Consider the following 14152-nt stretch of genomic DNA (forward strand, 5'->3'; position numbering starts at 1 on the left):
AGCAACCCGTTTTTGCCTTTTTAAATGTACTTCTGGATCTGATAAGTATTAGCTAACAATTGAATGAAATATGTAATACATGTCATATACAAAATGTCTATTTTTGTATATTTTTTGTATAATAACAGTCTATTTTTGTATAATAACAGACTATTTTTGTATATTTTTTGCATAGTGACAATCTATTTTGTATATTTTTTGTATAGTAACAGTCTATTTGTAGTGACAGTCTATTTTGTATATCTTTTGTATAGTAACAGTCTATTTTGTATAGTGACAGTCTATTTTGTATATTTTTTGTATAGTAACAGTCTACTTTGTATAGTGACAGTCTATTTTGTATATATTTTGTATAGTGAGAGCTAACTGTATATAAATTGTATAGTGACAGTATATTTTTATATAGTGATAGTCTATTTTGTACATATTTTGTATAATGACAGTCTATTTAGTATATTTTTTGTATAATGAAATTCTATTTTTGTATATATTTTTTATAGTGACACTCTATTTGTAAATAAATTGTATAGTAACAGTCTGTTTTGTATATTTTTTGTATATTGACAGTCTAATTTTGTATAGTGACAGTTTATTTTGTATAATTTTTGTATAGTAACAGTTGATGTTGTATATATTTTGTAATATACCAATATTCAAATCTATTTTTGAAAGAAATACATAAATATCCATGTAAATATATACTAATGGTGGGCCTGAAATTATAATTCCCATCAAAATCAACTAATGACATACATGTGGAAATGAAAATTTATTTGGTGAAACCCAAAGGATTTCCCTAGCAAAGAAAGTTAGCCCAGAAAAAATTAGGCAATAATAGAGAGCTTGGGATTTTTATTCAAAGAGTGGTTGCCTCTCTCTCTTTAGCTAATGATTTTTCTTTTCCACTTTTAAAACAAAATCAACAGCCCTTGAATTCCTAGAAATATGTACTACTATATAGTCATTTCTTCAGCATCAATCAACAACCACCATATCTTTCTTTCTCTCTGTTTCTGTGATTTTAGTTCCTTTTTTTGGTACATAACAGTTGAGGCAATGATGATATTTTATATGGATTCTGGGCTAACTGGATCAGGCATATAAACTATCCAACTCGTATCTTGGCCTAGCAAATCACCGGACAGGCAACGATTCAAAGGTTTTTTCTTTGGATGCAATCGGTGATTTTGTAGTCATAGCATGGTCGCCTCTCTTTTCCGCGATCTGTCTTTACAGATTTGAGCCTCAGTACTTTTGGGCTAGCCACTAGAATATTTTTGGGCTATAAAATGTATGTTGCAGTTTTTGGGCTATCGGGTGAAATATGTTTGGGCCGATGGGCTATAAATGAAGTTTGCTCGCTTCTTTTGCCAATTATTTTTGGGTCGAGAAATACTTAAGTGTCAGTTTAATTATTTATGTGAGGGGCGGGTATTATTTTAAAAACTAGCTAATTAACCCACGCGAAAACACCTATACTATAAACACTCTAGTTATTCTAAAAAAAAAAGTTAATCTAAGACTTATTTGAAATACCAAAAAAAAAAATTAAAAACCAAATATGTATGTACGGGAAATAATATATAAGAGAAAGATACACCTTGTACAAAATAAAATAGAAAAATAAATCCAAAAAGAAGAATCACATATATTTTTCTAGTTCTTTGTTAACAAATACTTGGTTAGTTGGTTGTAAACTTGATTGCAAATAATTACTTGGTCGGCCAATCCAAATTATCAAAGCAACAAACTCTATGTATTACATAAAGCTGTATAATCTAATGAATGTATTAAGATTGTGTTAACATTAATATTATTCAAATTAATTAGAGAATACAAAATAAACGGCTAGGAATAGAAGAATCGACACTAACATAAAAAATAAAAAAAATAAGCCTGTAAGGTTACCTTTCCACATTCCATCTTAATCCAAACAATAACACGTGTAAAAAGCATGCAGAAAGAAAATACGTTTGAGCAAATTTTTTATCGAAATGGATTAGGATAATTTACCTAATCATAATAAAATCGAGGCAGATCGCATAAAGAAACATGTAGCATTACAATAAAATAAGTACACAACAATTAAAGGACTGACTTTATCAAAGCTAATTTATTTCTTTCAACTCCTTGATTAACTGCATAATTTGCCGATATTGATCACATCTCCAAAAAATATATCCAGTATACATATTGGTTTTAACAACCTGATAGAAAAGATGGAAAAAATAGTGATACAACTTGTAATATGTTATGTTCAAATGAACTAAATAAAGGATTAACAACAATAACTATAGGAATCAATGATACCTAAAGACAGTGCTTGCAATAAACGTAAATTCTCATATACTGTTTTCAAGTAAGCCATGGTTTAGAGATACCATCACAAAGGGAAAAAAGAAAAGCATACATTAAAATAGCTTCTGCATTTTCAATTGTATTAAATTAAAACTGCATGTTAAGGAATCAAGTGTGAACGAAGACAATTGCTTCTTCATTTTCAATTGTATCGATATAACTGTAAGCGAGGAAAATCAAGCGTACGTGAACAAAGTAAACACAATTAACTTGGCGTAACACTGTAAGAACATAAATTAAGGTATAGGAAGCCAGAAAATCTCTTATTCATGAAGCGTTTGAGTGCTTCTAAGCAATAACATTGGTGGTCGCTGATTTCGACAGGGAATCAGAATTGGAAGTCTGCCACCAGTGGCTCCGAATTTGCCTTGTTGAATTTTTCTTGTCTTATATTTTGGGTGGTGTACAGTTATGTCCGGCATAGAGGATAGATTTGAGGAAGGGACGTTTGTTTTATCTCGGGCTTTGATATGAAGCAACGTTTGGACTGTCCAGTAAAAGAACCGAAGCAACTTTTAAAGGCAACTGTTGCTTCTTCTATAATACAATTTTTTTTAAAATGTAATAAATGAATGAGAAGAAAGAAGGTAAATATGCCAAAAAAATGAGAGAAAAGATAAATATAATTGCTGAACATAAAAGGTGCCACATCACCTTGCCAATAGCCCTCCTTTATATTTATATTTATATATAGATTTCAAAAATTATAGGCAACCGATAATGTTTCACTCTCATTGACGTTGCCGTTGTTGTATTTTGTCAATTGTGTGATATTGGATTTTATTTTTTTTAAAAAAGGCCTTTGGAGTGAAATGCATGTGTTGATGCTATTTGTGTAAAAATGGCGTGTGGTAGCCACTATTAAAGGTGATATTTATTTTTTATCCAGCAATTCTAATGTTGAGCAAAAATAGTCACTAATCTATTAAAATAAATATGAAAAGATATTTTTACCTTTCTTCCATTGCTTTTCTTCTCAAACCCTCGCTTCTCTTTGAACTCGGAACTCCGGTTGAGATGGCTTCGTCGTCGGCAACAAAATTCAAAAGCTTTTTTCATAGTTGAAATTCTCACTTCTCAGTTTTGTCTGGGCGATTGGGCGGAACTGAAGTTTGAGAAGAAGTAGAATAACCAAAGAGATTCAAATCTTCATGTTCCTCGGAGCCCCTGTGCTCTCATTTCATTTGCAGGGCGAAACTTCTGTAGAATCTCGCTCACTGCTACTGGAGAAGAGGAGCATTACTAAAGCTATTTGCTCGAGAGTTCATAACATGCATCCAAATAAACATCTAGACTACACACTGTGTTATTTCACAAATTATAAGTTCCTAACATGAGTTAACTGCTGCAACTATGACTAATTTGACTAATTATGAATAATAAACATCCATGTAGAATCACATGTCAAAGAGTCATATGAAAATGTTATAAGCACAAAATTAAGGACAGGTAGTCCTTAACTTAGAGTTACAAGTTCAAAAGTTAAGGACATTTGGTCCTGAACTTAGACTAACAAGCTCAAAAGTTAAGGACAATAGGTCCCGAACTTAGGCTTAGAAGCCCAAAAGTTAAGGACAATAGGTCCTGAACTTACAGTTACAAGTTCAAAAGTTAAGGACAATAGGTCCTGAAGTCCTGCACTTAGACTAACAAGCTCAAAAGTTAAGGACAATAGATCCTAAACTTAGGCTAAGAAGCCCAAAAGTTAAGGACAATAGGTCCTGAACTTAGACTAACAAGCTCAAAAGTTAAGGACATTTAGTCCTAAACTTACAGTTACAAGTTCAAAAGTTAAGGACATGTAGTCCTGAAGTCTCGAAGTTAAGTTCAAAAGTTAAGGACATGTAGTCCTGAAGTTAAGTTCAAAAGTTAAGGACATGTATCCTGAAGTCGTGAACTTAGAGTTCCAAATTTAAAAGTTAAGGACATGTAGTCCTGAAGTCCTGAACTTAGAGTTACAAGTTCAAAAGTTAAGGACATATAGTCCTGAAGTTAAGTTCAAAAGTTAAGGATATGAGCAGAAGGATATTTTTGTCCGGGCAGTTAAAGTTTATTAAAGCAGTGACTAACGATTAAAGACATTTTAAACAGTGGCTTAAAAGTAAATACATGTGTTATTAGTGGCTAACCGTGCACTTCCCCCATTGTTATTGGTTTTATAAAACCAAATATTCTTCGAATTTTTATTTAACTATTGTACTTGGTGCAATCAAAGTTTATTAAGAAACTTGTGGTCTATCAATGACGATTTTCAATTATTAACTGAGACATTATTCTTTTATATATATAAAATATGTCGAGAAAAAGCTGACTACTACGAATTCTATGTTAAGCCCCGTAAAATTTTAGAATATTTTAGACTTTAAGGTGCACTAATAACGATTAAAAATAATATTTTTCCCGCCAAAGATGGCTACTACCACGACCCAAAATTCCTCCAACAGTCGTGATGGCATCTAACCCCAGACTAGGTAAGCCAACATATAACATAGATCAAACCAAACATAACAAGGTATATAATAACTGAAATAATATAAATATCAAAATAAGTCTTTCAAACAATAGAAAGCATAAGATATTACAACATCAAATCTCACAAAACCTGGTAGTACGGAGTCATGAGCTCTAAAATAAGATACAACGGAATATCTCAATAATACAATATTGTCTGAATGTAATTAACAATACAAAAATAGGGGAAAGGGACTCCAAGGGTCTGCAAGCGATCATGCAGCACTACCTCAAGTCTTCTCTGACAGCTACTAGGCTCCATCCTAAAGTCCGTTGCTATCAACGCCCAGATATGCACAAAAATATACAAAAGTATAGTATGAGTACGGGACAATATGTACTCGTTAAGTATCAAAACTAACCTCGATGAAGTTGTGACGAGGTTCAAGTCATGTGATATCTATTAATCAAACAAACCTATATAATTCATAGATACTCACAACAAGACTATGATGAGATATACAATATCGCCAAAGATCATATCAAGAGATGTCAATTCAACATGGATAGCTCAATATCAACTAAAAAGTCAAAATTATATAACAGAGGCATCAAGTAGCCTATTAGAATTCAACACATAGAAAACATGTAAAATGCATGATAATTCATAAGGGATTCACTTGAATGGTCAAAGCTTCTATATCAGAATCAACCAAATATCTGTCAATTTATCACAATACATGTGTACGCCATCAAGAGAGAAATATGAGAGGGAGACTCTATAGGGATGGATTCGTATCCATCTGTTGCCTGATAGAGTTCTCGTAACATAACAATAATAATAATATCATTATAACGTACAACAAAAACCTCGTACCACTACCAAATCAATCTGCTCAATATGTCCAAATGTGCCATAATCATAGCAATTCTAAATAATATTTTTTATTAGAGGCATATGCCCATAAATAATCAATAAGGTGTACAAGGACATAGTAATAAAGGTGTGGATATGTGCATGAGTTGTAAAGCATAACTACGTTTAAATAAAGTATAACAACAATTTCATAAATAGTCCATCTTGGTCAATTAAGGATAGTAATCCTAAACATGATTACTAGCATGAAAGGGTAAGCTCGCGTAGTTACAATTGATTTAAGCATAAATCATGGAAGGCGCACAAACAAACAAGGCATAATAAAAATCCTAAAGTCTAAGTCGGCCATGAATCATACATAGCACTCGTATATACCTTCGTCACCTCGCATATATATCACTTCTCACACATTTCAATTAAGCAAACAAAGTCATATCCTAAGGGATATTCCCTCAACCAAAGATTAAGCAAGATACTAACTTTAGCAAGTCAAATCAACCTTCTAAAATCCCATTTCCTTTAGCATGCACCTCCAACCGGCTCGAATCTAGTCAGATAATACTCAATAATGTCAAACAACATCCTGGTAATCAATTTCAGATTATAAAACTTTAATCTTAGTCAATTCCCAAAAAAGACAACAAAAGTTAACCTGGGCCCACATCGCCAAAACATGAGTCTAGGTGTAGATCCTGTTTACTCATAACCCACAAGTCCAGATATGTGTTTAATTTTCAAATCCAAGTCTAATTTATAGCTCAAAACCTCAATTTTTAGTCTCTTAAGTTGTAGGCAAAACCCTAAACTTCACTTTAAAATTCCAAAATATGTTAGTACACCATTTAGATTCTTAAAAATCACAAATAAGTAAAAATCACTTACCCTTTAGTCTTATATATAGGATTTAAAATATGAGAGAATGGGTATAAATCCCAAAATTTCCACTTATATGTACTTCCTAGGGTGTCTTTCGCGAACGCGGTCCAAGCCTCGCATTTGCGGAGTACAAATAAGCCTCCGAAAAAATCCTCCTTAGCGAACGCGATAGGAGTCACACGAACGCGAAAGCCATCGGCCTCACCTCTTTGAGAACGCGACATGCTCCCTAGCGAACGTGATGCATCACTGCCCTAGCCTCCGCGAATGCGACTCCAATAATTGCTCCAAAAAGCACATGCAAGTATACTTGATCTACAAGTAACAAAGTAGTGAATAGAGTATCGTTTCCCACGAGAACTTGTGATTACCTATCAACTAAATTAAGCTCAAAAAATTAATCTATTCAAGCAATTTTCTAAAGTTTGATTTTTTAACTAAAACTAATCTAGAGTAGTAAACTAAAAAATTAAAGAAAATAAGGTGGCAAGCTTAGAGATAAATTCAATAAGAGAAAATACCAAAGTTGTGGGTCAGCTAACAATACGATTGAGTTTTTCACTTAAATTATCAAATTAGTTTATATGGTTTATTAGCAGGGTTAATCTTACTCGTAGCGTTCTATTGAAGTATTAGTCGCCTATTCAAGCTAACCTAACACCTATAATCCTATAAAATTAGAATTATCAAGAACGCATTAATAATTCTTATACATCAACCAAGCAACGCGATTAGGTATAAGTCTATCCTAACTGCGAATCCATTCCTCGTGGTTCAGGTTCAAGATTTTGCTCTATTCAACCATATTTCCTATCTAGAATTTTCTCTCATGAGTTTAATTCTGGATTTGTAGATAATATTCAATTGGTGATCAAAAATCAAATAATTAAGCACAAGATGAATAAATAAATATTTTCCAATGCTTCTTTATTATTTTGTGACTTATGGGGATGCTTGGTTTAGTTTCGGCGAAGTTTTGGAGTGAACTGGAATACTCAATTCCAAGGTTGGAAGCTTAAGTTATAAGAGTTTATCGATGTTTGACTTTTAGGTAAACGGCCTTGGAATGGTATTTTGATAGTTCCAATAAGTCAGTATGGTAATTTTAGACTTAGGTATATGTCCGAATTTGGATTTGGAGGTCCATAAGTTGATTTGGCCCTAATCATCGAAAGTTGAAAAATTAAACGCTTGGAAGGTTCATAGGTTTGATCGGGAGTTGACTTTGAGGCTATTGAGGGTCATATTGTTATTTCAAGAGTTGGAATAAGTTTGTTATATCATTTGAAACTAGTGTGCAAAAATTTGAGAATATTCCGAGTTGGTTAGATGTGGTTCGACATGAGTTTAAGCTTGAATTGAGGTGCGATTTGTAATTTTGATATTATTTTTGTAATTTGAGGCCTTGAGTAGGTCAGTATTATATTTTGGGATTATTTGGTGTGATTGGAAGAGGTCCGGGAGGCTCAGAGTGTTGCAGATGAGCCTTAGAACACTTTTAAGGTCTGAAGGCACTCTGATGCTGGTGTTTCCGCACATGCGTGGTTTGGACCACAGGTGCGCTGTTTTGTCCGCAAGAGCGGTAACGCAGAAGCGGTTGATGTCTGCAGGTGCGTGAGGTCAAGGATTTAAGTGAAACTCGCAGAAGCGAGCATTTTGGTTGCAAAAGCGACGTCGCAGAAGAGGCAATTTTGGTCGCAAAGCGAATGTGCTGGGCAAATTATATTTTATTGAGGGTTAGCTTTATTAATTATATTTTGAGATCGAGAGCTCGGATTGGAAAAATTTTTAGGCGAGTTTCGCCCACTTAGATTGGGGGAAATGTTCTTTAATTGGATTTGATTTTATTTCATTATTCCATCTTTGATTTTGGCTTTTGGTTGATGAAATTCGAGGGTAAAAATGAGATTTTTGTGAGTAAATTTTGGAGAGTTATTATTTGGGATTTGAATCCCGATTTGAATCGGATTTGGATGAAACTTGCATATTTGGACTCGTGTTGGAATATGTGATCGGGATTTGTGACTTTTGTTTGGTTCTAGGATGTGAGGCTAGGTTTACTTTTCGGTTGACTTTTGGATATTCGATAAAGATTGGAGCTTTATTACTTGAAATCGATTTCTATAGCCGAGTTTGATGCTATTGAGTTATCGTTTACTAGATTTGAGTTGTTTGGAGGTCGATTCGCGAGGGAGAGGCTTTTTAGAGTGTTGATTATCGCGCTTTGAGGTAAGTATTCATAAAATCCAAGAATTCTTTGTACATTGAGTGTTCGATATTAATACCATATGTTCCTGCTATATTAGCAGCTATTAGTTGCTGGTTTCTAATCTAGGAAAGGATATTCCCTCTGCAAAAATGATTTCCCTTTTTTGTAAATAATTTCAAAATCGAATGGTGTCAGTAAAGTTTGCCATCTTGCAAAAATTTATTTAGATACATCATGTTTGCAATCTTTATTAAAGATAGACTTTGCTGCTTGGCAATCATTTTTTATTATAAACCTCTGATTTTATAAATCAATCTGGAATTTTAACACACATTTGACTATAGCAATAATTTCCTTAGCCACAATAGCATAATTCTTTTGAGAATTATTCCATTTCCTTGAGTAGAACTGAATAAGATAATCTTGTTTATCAATTGGGAATCATTTCTTTAATATTTCCCCATACCCGATATCTGAGGTATCAGTTTCTACTATCTTGGCCCAACCTGGGTTAGCAAGAGTTAAACATGGAAGGTTATTAACCTTTTGTTTAATTCTTTTGACTGATTCTGTATGACTATCATTCCATGGCTTTAGGTTTTCTTCAATCTCTCGTATAAAACTGAATTTCTTTTTTGCTAAATCCTTTATAAAAATAGAGAGATATAATTTAAGTTTCCTAAAAATCTTTGAAGCTGAGTTTTATCAGTAATTGATAGGTTTTCAATATCTTTGCCTTGTATTTTGTTGATCTAACAAACTTAATGTCGAGGACCAGATAGGGAACCTGACTCACTTGGACTATATTGCATTTAACGGATTCCAGCTAAATGTGAACTGCTACAGCTTCAGGAGCTAGGAAACTAAACAAGGACCTGATACTCTTGTAATTCCCTCATAGCAGTACAAAGTCAGTTGAACACAACTGAAAATGAAGTGACTGCCTGCACTTCTCTGCCGCACTGCACTGTTTCCAGCGCCCGCTCACTTCTTGACCAACTAAAGTGCTCACATCATTTCAAGTTGTGATCAAGGTGTACCAACAAGAGTTTATATTGAAACATTACTTGAATGTTTCAATTTCTCATTCAAGCTTTTTTGCAAAAAACAGAGAAATCAATCCTCACGAGCTTGAAGAACAAAGTTGAACGTGACTACGGACCAGTTCCTAAAGTTAGCATATTGTTGTCCTTGGTTGAGTTGTAACTTTGTGATTGTACTTATTGTATCTCCTAAATTGCTTAGCTAGAAGCATTGATTAAGAATCCTCTTGTAAAATCCGTAAACTCTTTGAGTTTATGTTGTGACTAGGTTTAGTCATAAGCAAAAGTCTTTGTAACTGTAGAGTGACAAAGTGTCTTGTGGTGAGAGCATCATGAGTTAGTAAAAGTCTTTGTAACTAGAGAGTCACAAAGTGGCTTGTGATAAGAGTACCACAAGTTAGTTGAGTTGAATTCTTTGTAATGGAGTCATTACAAAGTGGCTTGTAATAGGTTTTTACAAGTTAGTGAAATTGAAAGCCTACTGGTGTAGGTCGTGGTTTTGGGTCCCTTTGTGTGGGATTTTTCCACGTAAAAATCCCGTGTCTCATTTACTTACAGTTTATTAGCATTCTCAGCAGAATCTTGTAGAGGACCAGGTACTCTACTGTTTGGTGGACTCATACAAACTAACAATTGGTATCAGAGCAGGTTCCTCCTATCAGGCTAACACCTAGGAAGGATCTTTATGGCTGCTCCACCAAATTTTGAAGAAGGTCAATCTACATACCGACCAGCCAGGTTCAATGGACAATACAATAGGTGGTGGAAAACAAGAATGCATGATTTCATCATGGCTGAGGATTCTGAGTTATGAGATATCATATGTGATGACCCCTATGTTCCAACAAAGGTACTGGAAGAACTTCCATTTTTAATGGCAAAACTAGTAAAAAATACACTGACGCAGACAAGAAAGCTGTGGAGAAGAATTTTCGTGCCAAGAAGATTCTAGTATGTGGAATAGGCCCTGAAGAATACAATAGAATCTCCGCCTGCGATATTGCCAAAGAGATATGGGAAGCTTTGCAAACAACTCATGAGTGAACTACCCAAGTAAAATAGTCTAAGATCGATATGCTCACTACCGAGTATGAACTCTTCAGAATGAAGGACGATGAATCTATTCAAGATATGCACACAAGATTCACTTCCATCATAATTGAGTTACACTCACTTGGCGAAACCATTCCTAGAAACAAGCTAGTGAGGAAAATTCTCAGTATTCTGCCTAGCCCATGGGAAAGTAAGGTGAATGCTATTACTAAATCAAAAGATTTGCAGGAGATGACGTCAGAAGAGCTTATTGGAAATCTGAAGACCTATGAGATGAAGAAGAAAATAGACAGTGAAAGAAGAGAACCAAAGAAAGAAAAGAATCTGGTACACAAAGTTGATAGCAATGACTCAAGTGATTAAGACATTAACATATCTTACATGACCAAAAGATTTCAGAAGATGGTTAGAAGAAATGGAGAAATACTAAAAAGGGGCAGCTCTAGAAAACTAAAAAACTATGATCTCTGTCATAAGTGTGGAAAGCCTAGACACTTCATCAGAGACTGTCCTCTCTTGAAGCAAAATTCTCCAAGAACAACCCTGAAAAAGCAGTTAAGAGGAACCCGGTTCCTTTCAAGGACTTCAAAAGAAAAAGATCTGTTGACAATGTGATGAAACAGGCTCTTGCAGCATGGAGATATTCCTCTGGTGAGTCTGAAGATGAAACTAATACTGGTGATAGTTCCATGATGGTAGTTGAAGGCAAGGAAAATGGATATGACTCAACCTTTGCTTTGATGGCCCAATCAGATGATGATGAAGACGATGACAACAAGGAGGGAACAGTGAAAAGAAGCGGTCAACAATGGTTCATGGATAGTGGGTGTTCAAAGCACATGACTGGGAACACCATGGACTTTCTTTCACTAAAAGCCCTGCAAGAAGGGAGTGTATCATTTGGAAATGGGAAAAAAGGGTATATTCTTGGAGTTGGAAAAGTCGGGAAGTCACTCACTCATTCTATTGAAAATATGTACTATATCAATGGCCTTAAGTACACTCTCTTGAGTGTCTCTCAAATCTGTGATAAAGGAAACAGGGTGGAGTTCTTGTCCAAAATATGTATAGTCACTGATTTGGTAACTGGTGAAGTGGTACTTATGGCCAAAAGATACAAGAACATCTATGTTGCTGATTTCAAGTCCTTACAAAGTGGTGATCTGAGTTGTCTGAAAGCTGTTGATGATGATGCTGAACTATGGCACAGAAGGCTAGGTCATGCAAGTTTTTCTCTTCTGAACAAACTAATTTAGAAGGACCTGGTCCATGGTCTGCCCATGTCAAAATTCAAGGTGCAAAATGTCTGTGATGCCTGTGATAGAGGAAAACATGTGAAGTCCTCTTTTAAGTCTATAAGGGATATGAGCACCTCAAGGCCACTAGAGCTTCTGCATATGGATCTATGTGGCCCTATGAGAGTGCAAAGCAGAGGAGGAAAAAGATACATTTTTGTGATTGTGGATGACTACTCCAGATTCACATAGACTTTGTTTCTCAGAACTAAAGATGAAACCATTGAAGTGTTTGTGGCTTTTGTGCAGAAAATCCAGGTGAAGATGGAGTCTAGAGTCGCATGCATTAGATCAGATCATGGGACAGAATTTGACAATGTCAAATTTGATGAGTTCTGCAATGAAAATGACATCACTCACAACTTCTCAGCTCCCAGAACTCCCCAGCAAAATGGAGTAGTAGAGAGGAAGAACAGAACTCTGGAAGAGATGGAAAGAACAATGCTAATCGACTGTGGAATTGCAAAGAACTTCTGGGCTGAAGCTGTCAACACTGCCTGCTACTTGGTGAACAGGTGCATGATCAGATCACTTCTGAACAAAAACCCCTATGAATTATTGAATGGAAGGATGCCCAAGCTGAATCACCTAAGAACATTTGGGTACAAATGCTATGTTCTCAATAATGGAAAGGATCAACTTGGTAAATTCGATGCCAAGAGTTATGGAAGAATATTTCTGGGCTACTCTTCTCAAAGCAAGGCTTACAAGATATATAATAAGAGGACTCAATGTGTTGAGGAAAGTGTTCATGTTATTTTTGATGAGTCTTATCCATCCTGTGAGAAGAGTGCTGAAGAAGATCAAGATGGAGAACCCTTACTAGTCCCTGGTGAAGACATTGACATAACAAACGGAAAGGTAGATATGATGAGTCAAGTGAAAGAGATGAGTGAAGACAATAATGCCTCATCTCCAATGGAACCAAATACTTCAATTACAACCACTGAATCCGATGAAAGAGTGGTTGATGTAGTTCAGGGAACTCCATTAGTACTTGACAGAAGAACGCAGGAAAACCAGTCAAACGCACCCACATCCTCTTAAAATGAACCTCAGACTTCTAACTGGAGACACCAAAGCTCTCATCCGATGGACAATATTATTACTACTTTAGATTTCGGAGTACAAACCAGGTCAAGAGCCAGAAATTCACTTGCCTTCTCAGCTTTTCTCTCCCAGATAAAACCCAAGAATATCAAGGAAGCCTTGAAAGATGCAGATTGGATTACAGCCATGTAAGACGAGTGTTGATACCCAATTTTTTCCTGTATATTTTAACATGCAAAATACTTTCAAAAAAGCAGGTATACACATATATAAGTATGTCCCAAGGTTTTACTATTTTTCTCTTGATTTTTATAGATTTTTAAATCTATTTATTGCCCTATTTTATCAAGAAAACCCCAATAATTATCCCCAAAATTATCATTTTGGGTGATTCACTTATTGGATTCTCATATTTATATTAAAATATAGCTGGCATAATTTTTGCATATTTTTACAAATTTGTTTAGTATTTTTAAAGCTAAATTGCGTATAATTGCGATATTAGCCTATTTTAAGATTTAATTGTTTTCATAATTATAAAATTAACTACACTATTTTTAATTTGATAATTTGTATTATTAATTATTTTAGTACCTTTAATTTATTTTCAGAAATTATTTTACTATTTTGTATAAAATAAATAAGGAACAAATGGCTATTTAAATGTTAGCCCCGTTCATTTCAATTTTAGCCTTATTTGAACCTCCAATTGAACCCAATTTTAAACCTAATTACCCTGACCCAATCCCTGTTTGAACCGACCCAAACCCAACCCTGTTAAACCACCCCACCTACTCAATTAATCCAGGTCGTTGATCAAAATGATCAACGACCACCAAATACCCTTTCCTTTTTTAATCCCGACTTACCCCTAACCCTAACCATTTCACAACCCCAGTCACCTTTGAAACCATGCACTCTCTCAAACTCTCTCGAATCT

At 34.7% G+C, this 14152-nt stretch overlaps 1 protein-coding gene across 1 annotated transcript; it reads left to right on the forward strand.

Moving 5' to 3' along the window:
• Window positions 1–10918: 10918 nt before the first annotated feature.
• Window positions 10919–13209, forward strand: LOC138873680 (uncharacterized). Its single transcript, XM_070152157.1, has 3 exons — window positions 10919–11194; window positions 11359–12094; window positions 12533–13209. The coding sequence occupies exons 1-3, from the start codon at window positions 10919–10921 to the stop codon at window positions 13207–13209; spliced, it is 1689 nt and encodes a 562-aa protein (XP_070008258.1).
• Window positions 13210–14152: the final 943 nt, after the last annotated feature.

This window comes from Nicotiana sylvestris, chromosome 7, assembly GCF_000393655.2.
Source record: "Nicotiana sylvestris chromosome 7, ASM39365v2, whole genome shotgun sequence".
Lineage (NCBI taxonomy): Eukaryota > Viridiplantae > Streptophyta > Magnoliopsida > Solanales > Solanaceae > Nicotiana > Nicotiana sylvestris.

Coding starts and splice junctions, on each gene's coding strand:
- LOC138873680 (XM_070152157.1), top strand. CDS start 10,919: ATGAAGGACGATGAATCTATTCAAGATATGCACACAAGATTCACTTCC. Junction 11,195..11,358: donor CAAAGAAAGAAAAGAATCTG/GTACACAAAGTT, acceptor TGGAAAGCCTAG/ACACTTCATCAGAGACTGTC. Junction 12,095..12,532: donor CAGAAGGCTAGGTCATGCAA/GTTTTTCTCTTC, acceptor ACAACTTCTCAG/CTCCCAGAACTCCCCAGCAA.